This window comes from Scomber scombrus, chromosome 17, assembly GCF_963691925.1.
Source record: "Scomber scombrus chromosome 17, fScoSco1.1, whole genome shotgun sequence".
In the NCBI taxonomy this organism is placed as follows: Eukaryota; Metazoa; Chordata; class Actinopteri; order Scombriformes; family Scombridae; genus Scomber; species Scomber scombrus.
Genome location: NC_084986.1, coordinates 12179548 through 12193705, shown reverse-complemented (window position 1 = coordinate 12193705; position 14158 = coordinate 12179548). Strand labels below are relative to the sequence as shown.

At 39.2% G+C, this 14158-nt stretch overlaps 1 protein-coding gene across 2 annotated transcripts in view; it reads right to left on the bottom strand.

Annotated features, from left to right (window-relative positions):
• Positions 1-1190: 1190 nt before the first annotated feature.
• Positions 1191-14158, bottom strand: part of itpkb (inositol-trisphosphate 3-kinase B) — a 31280-nt gene continuing 18312 nt past the window's right edge. For both annotated transcript variants that reach the window (XM_062437215.1, XM_062437216.1), the window contains exons 6-12: positions 10244-10343; positions 9570-9607; positions 9289-9464; positions 8402-8606; positions 6365-6466; positions 5568-5639; positions 1191-4685 (exon numbers count right to left, since the gene is read on the bottom strand). In XM_062437215.1, the coding sequence (XP_062293199.1) occupies positions 4476-4685; positions 5568-5639; positions 6365-6466; positions 8402-8606; positions 9289-9464; positions 9570-9607; positions 10244-10343 (903 nt within the window). In that variant the 3' untranslated portion in view covers positions 1191-4475. The remainder of the gene's footprint in view (positions 4686-5567; positions 5640-6364; positions 6467-8401; positions 8607-9288; positions 9465-9569; positions 9608-10243; positions 10344-14158) is intronic.

The following is a 14158-nucleotide window of genomic DNA, read 5'->3' as shown; positions in this document are numbered from 1 at the left end:
TATTACATGAACATCCAACAAAGAAATCCTTGCTTTCTAACCAAAAACCTGCACAGAATGAAAAATAAGTGGCAGAAGCATGCTGTAGCCAATGAAAGGACCTCTGACAACAGTAAAAGTAAAAATACAGCAAAGTAAAAATACTTAAGTGTTAGCAGAAAAATGTATTTGAAGTATTGTAAGTAAGTATTGTTGTAGCTGCTGGAGGTGGAGCTAGTTTGAACCACATTATTTTCATTTAACTAGTTTAGTCCAGTGGTTACCAAACTAGGGGTCAGGCCCTTCCAAAGGGTCACCAGTTAAATCTGAGGGTCTGTGAGATGATTAATGGGAGAGGAAAAAAGAAAAAGAAAGTACTGTTTTTGGACCTTTTCTCTAATCTTTGATTTTGTGTGAAATATTGGATCATTTCAACATTTATTGAAATGAAACCATGTGAGAAATTTAGAAGGAAAAATCTCTATTTGGTGGAGGTGTTAACAACTCACAGACATCTGAAATGTGACCCTGACGACAAACTGCTTTTTGTATGACAAAAGCTCAAAAGGTTGGAAACCACTTGCTTCATCTTTAACAATGTGTTGCATTTTAAAAGCTTGCGATTTCATCTGTTGTGTCAAATCTTCATTTGAAAAGTAACTAAAAAAAATAAATGTTGTGTAGTAGAAAGTGCAATATTTCCCCCTGAATTGTAGTGGAGTGGAAGTATAAAGTAACATCAAATGAAAAAACTCAAGTTAAGTCCATGTACCTGAAAATTGTTCTTCAGTACTTGAGTAAATGTACTTTGATACTTTCCAACATTATCTAAGAGACTCATCTTCATCCTGCATGGAAAATGAAACATCCATCTGCCCTTTCTCAACCTTTCTCTCCCATCGGCTCCGGATGCTGCTGTTGTGGAAAGGTGGGATTTGAATGTCAAATGAGCATGATGCAAACACAGCAATCGATGTGGCTAAGAGGCCGGAGAGGCATGAGGTCAATGTGGGATTTCTGAGGTCAGGTGGAAGAGGTTGTGTCCTTACAGGTGAAATTGACGCTATGTGAGGACTCACTGACTCCAGCTTTGATGATTGATGAAACTATTTTTCTAAAAACAGATATTTAGACAGATGTGCATAAACCCAGACCTTACATTTTGATACAGGAATTGGAAAAAAATAAAAAGACATGGAAGCAGGTTTTTTTTGTATGTTTGTTTTTTGTTCACCAAATACACACATTTTTTAAAAGGAACAATCCAAATAAATACACAAGCCAGCAAAACCAGAACAAACATGATACCTACTAACAAACAGCTGTAAGTGCACATTTGGGAGCATAAGCAAAAGCTAAGATGGTTGGTCTTACAGGAACGTTCAGCATTTTCGGAAATACCCTTATTCGCTTCCTTGCTGCGAGTTAGTAACATGAGAAGATCAATAGTATTTTCACAACTATACATTAAAGCCATCAGCTGGTTAGCTTAGTTTAGCATAAAGACTGGGGATAACCTGACTCTGTCCCATGGTAACACACAACAATTATATCTTGTTTGTGTAATCTGTATAAAAACTGTAATAAAATGTGTTGATCAAACAAACTAGATACAGAATGTTAATTAACTAATTAAGTCTGCCAGTTTCCAATTTTTGTGCTAAATAATCTTTCCGGCTACTAGCGAATGCTTCATATTTATCATAGAGACATGAATGGTGTCAATCTTCTCATCTAACGCTCTCAAACAAAGCGAAAAAGTGCATTTCTCAAAATGCAGAAGTTTTTCTTTAAGAAGGCACTGCATGGAATTGCAATCAGTCTCTTTCTACGTCTACCATCAGTGCAAACACCAACTGGACACTATGGCATTTTAAATATATGGTAGAGAAAAACAAACTGTTGAGTTTCATCGATCATCAATGAAAAGTAGAAGTTTTTTGTCCTTCTCCCTCCTCTGCCCATCCAAAGTTTAGATAACAGCTGGAATTTCCTGCCAAAATTAATGCGTTAGCTGAATAGCATCAATCTTCTTTTTTTTAGCCGTATCCTCCAGTTTGAATATGGGATGTCCACAGTGTCAGCCAGCTGCACAACAGTTTGACTTTCCCTCATGTTGTAACACATGCTTGGAGACAAAACAACAGAACAGCCCACAAGTTCAAAATGTCACAGTCTATCCCATGAAGCAGAAAAAAACCTAATATAATGTTATAAATAAAACAGAGTGAACCACCAGACTTTAAGAGGATAATAAACATGCACCCATGTAAGACTCTAAAGGAAGAAACAGACAGTTAAAACTAGCAGAAATCCATAGTAACATTTAAAAGTAAGAGCATATTTTCAGTTGTCTGACTTGGCTTTGTAATGTCAAGGCACTGTATAGCTTAAATACGATTGTTCATGGCTGTAAGTGTTCCACAGGGTTTGAGTACACTAAAACTATGTTACAAAACAATACAAAAAAAAAACTACATAATAACGCTAACTTTCTGTACATTGTGAACAATCACACCAACAAAGTGTGAGAGGGGTGACAAGTGTTTGGCTAGGGAAGCACTATGGACGCCATGTTAGCTGCAAATATGTCACATATGAAAGAATGCCCTCCATAATTTAACTCCTGTAACTCCTTTATAATGTAGCTCCACCTCACTGCCAGTTAAAGCCAGATTATTGTGGGGCAAACATGGCTGCCACTGAAAACCTCAATAACCAACCTACAGTACAGTCTTTAAACTCTGTCTACAGCTCTGAGTGTGAACGCTCAAACAGATGTGAAAAACTGCTAAAAGGCTAGATTTGTTTTCCATCAAAAACCACAATTAAAATAATGTTTTGATGATTTAAAAACACACAGAATTGTACAATCTCCCAACAGTGGGAATGTAATTAAATGCAAACATGTTTTTGCAGTTGTGATCAAACTGGGAAAAAAAACAACAATAAAATGGAGTTCAGATTTGTTGAGTAAGAAATACAATTTCACTCTGATTCAAATGAGAATCAGAGATAAATTGTTCTATTATATCTCTATTAGAGTCTAAAGGAGCTGGGAACAAGACAAACAATTGGCAATGTCAAGTTTTGAATTTCTGCATGTTTAGATCTATATATTTGTATACTTTCTATGTGAATATAGCATCTTTCAAACTATAATGGCTAATTATTACTGTTTACGTGCTTTTTTCTAGAAGAAATTAGTCAAACATATCTTAACAAAACTACCAGAAAATTCCTAATATAGTGGCTTTAATATAGTGGTCAGGGGATCTGTATTTTCCTTATTATCATCAACAAATCCCATGAAAATATCAAAACCAATAATAAATGTATACCATTAAAAGGTCTCTGCACTCCTTACTCCTGTTTGAGTAATGTTAAAGTGCTCAGCTGTTAAAGATAATTATTATTATTTTTTTTTAGTTTAAAAAAAATCTTTATATGTATAACCTGAATTAAAACATTGATAGTATTGGTCTTTTCAGGTGATTTTTTTAAAACAGTAACAAAAATACAGAATATCCCCAGCCTTCTCCCTTAATTTGGATTGAGCAATGTATGTTTTCTGGTATTTAATGTAGAATTATTTCAGTAGAAAGGGTATAATGCATGTAAAAACAGACCTTTTTCAGCAGGCATTTTGACATCGTATTAGAGGAAAAGCACAGGTGTAATTAATAATATCAGTAATATGGTGCATGCTGGCCTATGGCCTACTGAGACACTTGTCATGTCTCAGTAGGTAATGTTATTCAGAACACTTGTGTTCTGAATCACATACTTCTATTTTTGACTTTTAGTACAAACTGCAGCTGCCCTTACAAACTATTTTCTGTTGCATGTAATTTGCATGCAGTATACATACAGTCAGGATATACTACTTCATCTGCCATTGCAGTCTCTATCATTGCAATATTCTGTCATTGGTCTATTCTTTCTCAGCCGCTCAGTCGATGTGACCCGTCTTCCACTGTGCAGAAGATTATGGGTCAGAATAGCCAGAAAAGCATGATGGGTTGCTTACTGCAAAATGCATCCAGATGTAGTAGGACATCCTGGTACTTTTGGCATACTGCATTTGACACACTGTGTATTGGAACACACTGAATCTGTTTCTGGCATACTAAATAGTATGTGTCACAACGGACCCTTAATGTAACTGAGCCCTTGTAATGTTATTAGTAACACCTGTGCTGTCCCTGCTATTACAAGTTAAAATGTCTCCTGTGAAAAAGGCCTATTCCGCACTGCCCTTTAAAAGGTTGAAGACAATAAGAAGGTTATGAATGGTGAAAATCTTGCTCTTGAACTTCCACTGAACATGAAACAAGAGATGGCATCCAAGCATTGTTACGAAATTGATGCGGTTTCCAACATGCATCTGAGAAGATGTCCTTTAGGAAGTCCAAAGTGTTCACCAGAGAAATAAAGACAGTGTGGAAGTGGTTGTGTGTCCAAATGTTCACTTTGATTAAGAAACTCCTCAGACTTCAAGTCTCAGAGTTCACCATGGTTGAAATGATGTCCACCAAACTATCAAGTCCACAAAGGTAGCCATCCTCTCTGTTCCCTTCACACCACAACGCTCGGTGGGTCAGTTCATCTCCATCGGGAAGAGGGGTGGTTTTCCCAAAGTCAATCATCCAGACCTTGGCTCGTCCTTTACTGTCATGAACGAATAACAAGGAGCTGCCAATCACCTGCAGAGACGCAGAGAAAGAAACAATAAATTCTCAACATTACTTGCTCAACATTATGTGTGTGTTTGAGTCCTTTGAGAACATATCTCGCTTCCTGTTTCGTCAAACCAACTTCTTTTTAAATTCATGTCTGTTTAGTTATGTATGTGTGTGCGTAAGTGTGAAACTGAGCATGTGCACGTGTGGTCAGGGCTGCTGCTGTCCATTTTCCATGACATGACCTGCTATTTGTGTATATGTTGCGGTGCACTGGTATGTTTGCTTCAGCTAATGCCATTAAATTGCACTTAATTACTAAATTAATTTATTACAAATGTATGTGCAGTGACGGCAGACACACGTTAACCAATTCACCTAATTAAAAAAAGGTACTACGTGCTGTTTAATTAAGTGAATACAGTCCACAGAACACAGACAGTCTAATTCTGAACTGAGCCTAGTCTTGCAAAAATCAAGAAGTTGCAGTTAAGCGCAACCCAAAATATTGTGAAAAAAGATTGCTTAAGGGTTTGGTTTCTATTTATGGGAAAACTCAACAGTATAACACATCTTTGTGTACTTATTTATATACCACTAGACAATATCATTTCACCACAATGTGACAAATTCCCAGTGTAGAAATAATGAAAATGAAGCTGAAAATGACCTTGCATGCATTAACACCCACCCACACACTAATTGGTAAGAATAACAACTTTCACATATTTTTCTTCATTATATTATAGTTATACATTCATATTTTTCCAAATGTTTCTTTTTAAATATGAGATGTATTCTTTTGTCTTCTTTTTAGATACATTTATAAACGACATACATGGTTAGGTTTATAATTATTTTATATTTATCTTGAAGTATCTTCCATCACTGGCACTCCCTCTTTACCTCGTGGGTTTTGAAGAACGAGGACATCTCCAGAGTGTCTCTGATTTCCTTCAGCCTGGCTAAATAACCGTTCTGGAAAAAAGAAAAAAAACATAAACAAGCTTTTATATCTTGTACATTTCATACTTAAGGCCAGTTAATCCACAGCTTGTTCAACATGGGAAAAAAGCTGTGGCCCCGATTGGTAGAACGCTGATTTTTGGGTCAGTGGTTAAGTTTAGGGTTAGATAAGGCGTAAGGGCAAGTAGGCGTTATGGTTGGCGTTAGAGTAAGTCTCCAGGAAGTGAATCTATGTCATGTCCCCAAAAGTGACCTAAGACAACGTCATCTGTGTGTGTGTGTGTGTGTGTGTGTGTGTGTGTGTGTGTGTGTGTGTGTGTTTTATAATGCTAAGTGAGGACATTTTGGCCAGTTCTCACTTTCTGACACACGTGTAAAGGGCTGTTTGAGGCTGAAGGTTAGAGTTGGGTTTAGGTTCGGTTTAGGGTTAGGGTTAAGGTTAGTGTTGTGATGGTAAAGGTTAGGTAAAGGGACTAAGGAACATGTTATGTCAATGAATGTCCTCACTCACGTAGCTATACAAAAGTGTGTGTGCATGTGCATGTGTGCATGCTTGTACAGTATGTGTAAAGAGTCCCAGGGAGTTCCCAAGGACTTCCCTTTTCTTCTGGCCCAAGAGGTTTAAGGTCACAGTGTGCATACTGTATGTCTGTGATTTCCATGGACTTATTAACAATACAACTTTATCAATTCCTACTGAGGGTTTTGAGGGTACACACACAGTTAACTACACTTACCAGTATATCCTTCTTTCCTTTGACAAAGTCCTGGAAGGCTGCAGTGACTTGCTCTCTCGTCTTCGTCTTCTTAAAATCTCTGTTCACCGTCCCGTCCTCTTTCTAGAGAAGAGAGATCATTTGGATGAAAAAACTGACTTTATGTGAGAGTTCAACTTGACTTTCATTTGATCAAGGAGCATATAATCATACATTATAGTTGGGATCATTAGGGTACGCAGTAAGTCAATGTTTATATTCAGTGTATATCAGCTTCCAGGCTTCTTGTAGAGACGTAAAGTACAGGGTCTACGCAGAGGACGGGAAAGGAACACTGAATCCAGGAAGGAAGGAAGGAGAAGGAACAGAGGAGAGGATGGACAAGAAAAGTAGAACAAACAATGGTTGAAAAAAAAAGAAAGGAGGGAGGGAAAGATATTTTTAGAGATTTAGCCTTAAAGCAAGGAAGAGTCTTTGTTTATGGACCAGAGCCATTTACAAAAAGTCTTTAAAATCTGACTTTCTTGTCTGTTTCTGCATAATTTCACTAATTCTGGTTTGCAAGAAACTGTGAACAGACTTGTATTCCTCGTTGTTACACCAGTTTAATCTCTAACAGTAAATCATTTTTAATGAGCTCATTATGTTTTACATTATGGCTCTGGCTTCAGTCTGCTATAATCTATTTTTGACTGTACTGATTTTTTATGGCTGTAGTGAAAAGCACCAATTATTTTATATTAGTGATTCTCATTTACTTTAGCTTTACAAATGTTCATTTTATAGATGGGCCTGAGGGCATCACGTGGCCTGCGGATCTGGTCTCAGTTTTGTGAATATACCAAAATTGACTCTAAAGTGTCGCTGTAGTAAATGTACTTACTATAGTAATTTTCCACCTGGAGAACTAACAAAGTCAAATAAATAGTACTTGTAGTAGAACTAGTAAAGGTAACAGTGGAACTAATATTTGAGTTGTAGCATTGCAGTAATAATGTACAGTAGTAGTGGTGGTATAGTAGATGAGCAGCAAAATCAGGACCAGCAGTGGTAACCAACTAGTTGGTTCAAAGTGGAATAAATGAGCTTGTCAAGTCCTGCTGGCTGCCAAGCAACAACGTACTATTTGGAGACAGAACTATTTTACCCTTTATGGTTCAGCTCAGGCTCATTCTCTCTCTCTCACACACACGCACGCGCACACACACACACACACACACACACACACACACACACACACACACACACACACACACACACACACACACACACACACACACACACACACACACACACACACACACACACACACACACACACACACACACACACACACACACACACACACACACACCTTGATTACCAGACACTTTCCACATACATCTACCATAATTCAAAAATACTGCAGCTAAAAAAACACACTAATTTGCATTTGGATAAACACAGATTTAGACACTAATTTTTTTCTGTCTCTCTCTTTCTCTTTCTCTCTTTCTCCCACACACACACACTCACAGATTTCTGTGTTTCTGGGGATAACCCTCCGTGTCATGGCAACAGACCACCAGGAGGCCGTGAATGTCCTTATATAGCCACGACCCTCAAATGAAGACAGAGACAGACAGATTTGTGTGTGTGTGTGTGTGTGTGTGTGTGTGTGTACACACTGTCTGTGTCAGTGCCAGATGCCGCGGCCTATAGAGCTGCCACAGACAGTCCTCTTGTACCACAAAGGGACTAATGTACAAACATATACTTCAGAGGAAGTTTCTGTTCAAAACAGGAAGTTAGATCATGCCCCTGAAGGACACCCATACACCCACGCAGAGACGAACACATGATGCTGGAAGAAAGGAAGGAAGGAAAGCCACGCATGTACACACACACACACACACACACACACACACACACACACACACACACACACACACACACACACACACACACACACACACACACACACACACACACACACACACACACACACACACACACACACACACACACACACACACACACACACACACACACACACACCTTTCTCTTTGTGAGCCTTACCTTGACTCCCTCTATCCTAAATCCCAGGGTGGCTGTTGAGCTTATGGTCTCTCTCCACTGCATGTATCTGGGCTTGGTCACTGCTTTCTTGTCATTCTCCTCTGGCATCGGTGCATTAGGGTCAACCTCAATCATTTTCTGATACATATCCGGTCTAGGAGAAGGCTTCTTACGAGCCTTGGTCAACTCTTCCTCGAGGTAGGTCCTAAAAGATAAGCAAAAACAAGTGGTGGGTGGTGAAGGCCACAAGGGGAGAAGTAAAAGTGGATGAGAAACACATGCACAGGAGGTAGGAGGAGGAGGTAGAGATGAGCAGAGAGGGTGAGAAAAAATGTGTGAAGAATATGTGTCTTTCCAAACAGAACAGCACAGCTGTTCACAGTGGCCTGCAGATTTTGTTGTGAACAGTTTAATCTAGAGCTACTGGCCGTCAGTCCTATCATTAATAATAACATTACACTCTCTAAGTTAACTGCTGAGTTCTGTGAACACAAACACCCCCGGAAAATTTGATTGGACAAGAAACATGATCAGTGAGACGATGACACAGCTTTTAAACTTTCAAACTCTCAGGCTCGTCACACTTCTTTGGAAGAGAAAACAAAGGCGGATTGTAAAATCACGACCTGAACTGGGAGTTATTGCAGACTGACCTCCTTGCTCAACTTTGACCTACTGTACTTGCCGATAATCATAGCAATTACTTTGTGGGTATAATGTTATCATAACTTGTATAAATGATATCCAAAACTATAAAACAAGCTGATAAACCAGAATTATTCGAATAAAGACACAATTAAGTTAATTTACTGAACTATGCTATTTGCCTTTCTAGTCCATAATATCCCAAAATGTATGCGTTGTGATGTCATGTGATGTCTTCTCACCTCACTCCCATCTTACAGTCCATCACACACGGGAAGTCGAACTCAGCCAGCAGATCCTCCATCTGGTTGTATTTCTGGCCGTCCTTCTCTACATCTCCATGGTAACCAGGGACATAGGGGCGCAGCACGTCCCTCATCAGGAGCGACAAACAGCGCTGCTCACATTCACAGTGTTTCTAAATGATATCATCAATATGTTATTAGTGTTTTATACTCTTGGCAATTAAAACCTCTAAAAACCAGAATGTAATCAAAGCAACACAGAGAAGAAGGCTTCTTACTTTTAAAATGCGGCCATTGGCTCCTGCCTTGAAGCTCCCTGTAAAGAAACAGTGTTACTGTGAGGCAGCTGCAGCACATGTTAAGCCAACATTTGGGATTTTTATTGTATTTCTTTTGTCGGTACACTAGCTTTACACAAGTGAACTGCATGGTTTCTGAACCTCCAAGACACCAGCAGGACCTTTCGGACCGCTCCTGTTGCTCTATTTTGACACACACACACACACCACACACACACACACACACACACACACACACACACACACACACATACACACACACACACATACACACACACACACACACACACACACACACACACACACACACACACACACACACACACACACACACACACACACACACACACACACACACACCTGGCCTCAGAGAACTAGCACCAACATGTGTGAACTTGTATCTTCTAAAGCCTTTGAACACATCGAAAAGGTGACACCTGCTGACCATCCGACCATCAATAAGCACATATATTCTGTGCCTGTGTGAAAGGTAACTAGCTGTCTGTGTTCCCTGCTTCTAATGCTGCTACCACATGTTCAGTCAGCCCAAAGACCACTGATTAGGGGGTCGTGTCAGGGCCTTTAGGATCTTGCTTTGACCCCATATTTAGCCTTTGGTGTCTGGTATGAAGCATACATGCGTGTTCACATACCTGCATGTCCAGCCAGTTGTATCCAGGGATATTTCTTCTTGAAGGACATGACAAATGGCGACCAGTGGACCATGTTCTTGATTTTCTTCCAGGACTTGTGCTATAATCACACACAGACACACAGACACACAGACACATATATGTGAGTCACCAAATACAGTGGGTGTGCTTTCGAGTGATGGATTTAGTTTAACTACAAGTTCCATTATAATCTTCTCTATGTTTTATTGTTAAGATGTAATGTAATCATTATCTGTGTTCATGGTCATTTGGTCCAATGCTCAACCATCCATAAATGAAAAACATCTTTTAAATTGATGTAGGTCAATCTGATAATAACGGTTACTTCTGGTTATGCAAACAAGTTAGACAATCTAACTTTATGACTTCTGGATTTAGCGGAGTCGTCTAGAGCTGCAACGACTACTATTAATTGATTAGTAGATCGATAGAAAATTAACAGGCAACTATTTTGATAACCACATAATTTGTTTTAGTCATTTTTTTAAAAACATAAATGCCAAAAAATGTGATGACTGAATGCTTCTCTTTGTAAAACATGATGATAAACTGACTGACCAAATAAAAAAATAAAAAAATCTAATTTAAATAAATAAAAGGTGGTGAAATTATACTTCACAATTTTCTACTTTTACAGACAAAACAAAGAATCAATAGTTAATATAAACAGTTACAACCCTACAGCTGTATCCTTATAGAAGTATGTGGCCAGCTTACAATCACACAGGAGACTGAGTGCCAAGTTTGAGTCCCCGTCTGAAACTTTTGGCTGATCCAGTGCTTTTTTTTGGTAACATGCTTTGTTTGATGGCCATGAGCAAAACAAGTCTTTAAAATACACTCACGCACACACACACAGTGGGGAATCCCTGACCCTGGGGGGGCTTCTGTTCAATCTCTATCTGCCTGCTTTTCTCCCACACTCGCTCTCCCTTTCTTTTCTTTGGCTGTTTTAGAGCATTTTAACTCAACTTGGTAGCAACAAGCTGGGGTTTCCCCTGGTAACAAATACACACACACACACAGTGATTCTCCAAGGGCTCTCCCTGTCCCTTGGCAAGGACACACACACACACACACACACACACACACACACACACACACACACACACACACACACACACACACACACACACACACACACACACACACACACACACACACACACACACACACACACACACACACACACACACACACACACACACACACACACACACACACACACACACACACACACACACACACAGTCATTCACAAACAGAGATTGTCTCTGGCACACAAAGACACACGGCAAGTTGTGTCGAGATCAACAAACAGGTTTTCTCTCAGTGACCACCGACCGATTCAAGTCAAGACGTGTTCAATTCGGTCAAAGTACTTTATGTTCCCTGCAAAACAATAACTGTTACAGTATATGTTTATCAGATAAGGGCCGACATGCTAGAAATGCTACTTGCAGAAGTATAAGATATTAAAAGAGTCACTATCAAAAGGCTAAGTTGCTTTTATCTAATAACCCTTAAAAATGAACCCTTCTTATCTCGCCTCTCATTTTACTCTCTCCTCTACACTATCCACAATCAAAATACATACAAAAATTCCCAAAAATGATTTTAAAAATTAAGCCTGTCTTATCTCCCCAAGCCATGATGTTTCTATAAATCATCCTGTAAGTAGTTTCAAAATTAGAACATGAACAGTATGTGTGCGGGAATTTTTCTGCATGTTGCAATAACCCCTCTGAAGCTTAAATAAAAAACACTCTAGCTGAGTAGAATATTCAAACCCCAAATATCATTCTTATGCCTGCAGCATTACATCAGATGGAAAAATTCCAGATGTCTTGTTCTGTGGGTTTAAACAATGCTTGGCTGTGAAACACTGTGTCGGAGCGACGAGTTTACAGTTTTGCCTTTAAAAACAGAATAGAAAATGCTTCATGAAACAGACACTTGAACCCAAATGAATCATAACACATTAAACTGACCCTGCAACTTATGTAATATAATATTTACACAGAAATGTCCTGTCTTGTATTGTACAAAGGTGCAAAAGACGTACTTTGCTCATGTTAAACACAGAGGAGATTTCCTCTGGTCTGCAAAAGCTGGGAAGAATAATATTATGTCTACAAATAACGGTGAAGAGAAGAAGAGAGGAGGAGAGGAGGGGAGGAGACGATGAGTAAGATAAGAGAGACGAGGACCATAGAAGGCAATATATAACTCATGTCACATAATCTGGACCTGATGAAAATTCATAAGCTGATAACATGACTATCTATGGTTGTGTCACACACACGCACACACAGTCTGTCTCACTGTCTCAGGCAGTGAAGAGTCACATGAGGGGTTTTCTCTGCACCATTGAAGGAAAGCAAGGGGGGGAAAAACACCCTGAACACACACACACACACACACACACACACACACACACACACACACACACACACACACACACACACACACACACACACACACACACACACACACACACACACACACACACACACACACACACACACACACACACACACACACACACACGGTGGAAACTGACTTCAAGATAGGTCAGCTGAAATGGGTCCCAGAGAGAGAGGGAAGTCTTGACCCTGGGAGATCATAGAGTTTATTAATGCTTGCTGTTGTTGCATTTTTAGTTAGTCTGGCTTTTTTGAAACACAGAAATGGCTGGGTGAGAGAACGTGGGTGGGTGTAATTAAAAATGGTAACATCCATTTGAGGCTTACACTAAAATTGTTTGAAAAGTTTACACAGTCAGTTTTTCCTATATAAATAAAGGTAGACTTGAAACAAAATAACATTCACAATTTCAATTTGTGCACTGATTCAATGATTCAAACCATTTCTTCTTCTCATTGAAGGAATACAATACTTATTGAGTTGTGAGGGCAATCACACAAGAAGGCAAGGTATTCCCCCCTTTTCATTTTTTCCACCATCTTTAGCCAGTTAGCAAGAGAGCAAGAGTATCAGGCTACAGTTTGGTAAGTAGCCAGGGTCTGCACTTTATCCATCACCCCAGACTGTCATCCATTTACCATGTTGCCCACTTAAAGCTGGTGTGTGTGTGAGAACTGGGGAGGGTAAGTAAGAGAGAGAAATAGAAAGTCTGGACTATCTCAAGGGTGAGTAATAACAGACTGTGTCACACTGTGTAGATTTAAGAGTTAGAGACATTAAAATGTGATCAGAGGAGAGGGTTGGTTTGCGTGTGACTAAAAAAAAAAAAAAAAAAGCTATCACAGTGATATTCTTACTGAGTGTTATTATTGCTCAATAAAATCTGGGCACAAAAGTAGAGCTGTCAAACATCAGAAAACAAGGACTAAATTCAGGTTGTAAAAGTGCTAGAAAGACATGAACTGAGAAAGTAATGGTGCAAGTGACAATACCTGGAGGAGGATGATGGTAATAATAAGGATGGCTCCGACTGACGCAACACCACTCCACACTGAAAACAGCCACGTAGACCACATCATGACCGATGGGCTTTCTGTCAACAAGCTGACAAGACTGATTATGTGTCCAGCTCTCCTGCAACACACCCAAACTCTTGTGTCTCTCCTCAGGCACGCATACTGCTTTCTCTATGCTCCACAAAATATACACGTGAGTGTGTGTTTTTGCGTGAATAAACAATTAGGGATTATTTGATTGGCAAAGCAGAGGACAAACATAATCTGGACATGCAAATCTCCACAAGGCACAACATTTGAAAGACACAGATGGAGCTAAGTGCGTGTGGAATAGGTGTGTAAATGTGAATGTTCATGAAGTGCTGGTACATTTAAAGGCTTTATGCAACAAGTCTATATATTTATACTGTTGATGTTTGAGTATGCATATAACTCTTGACTTGTGACTATGG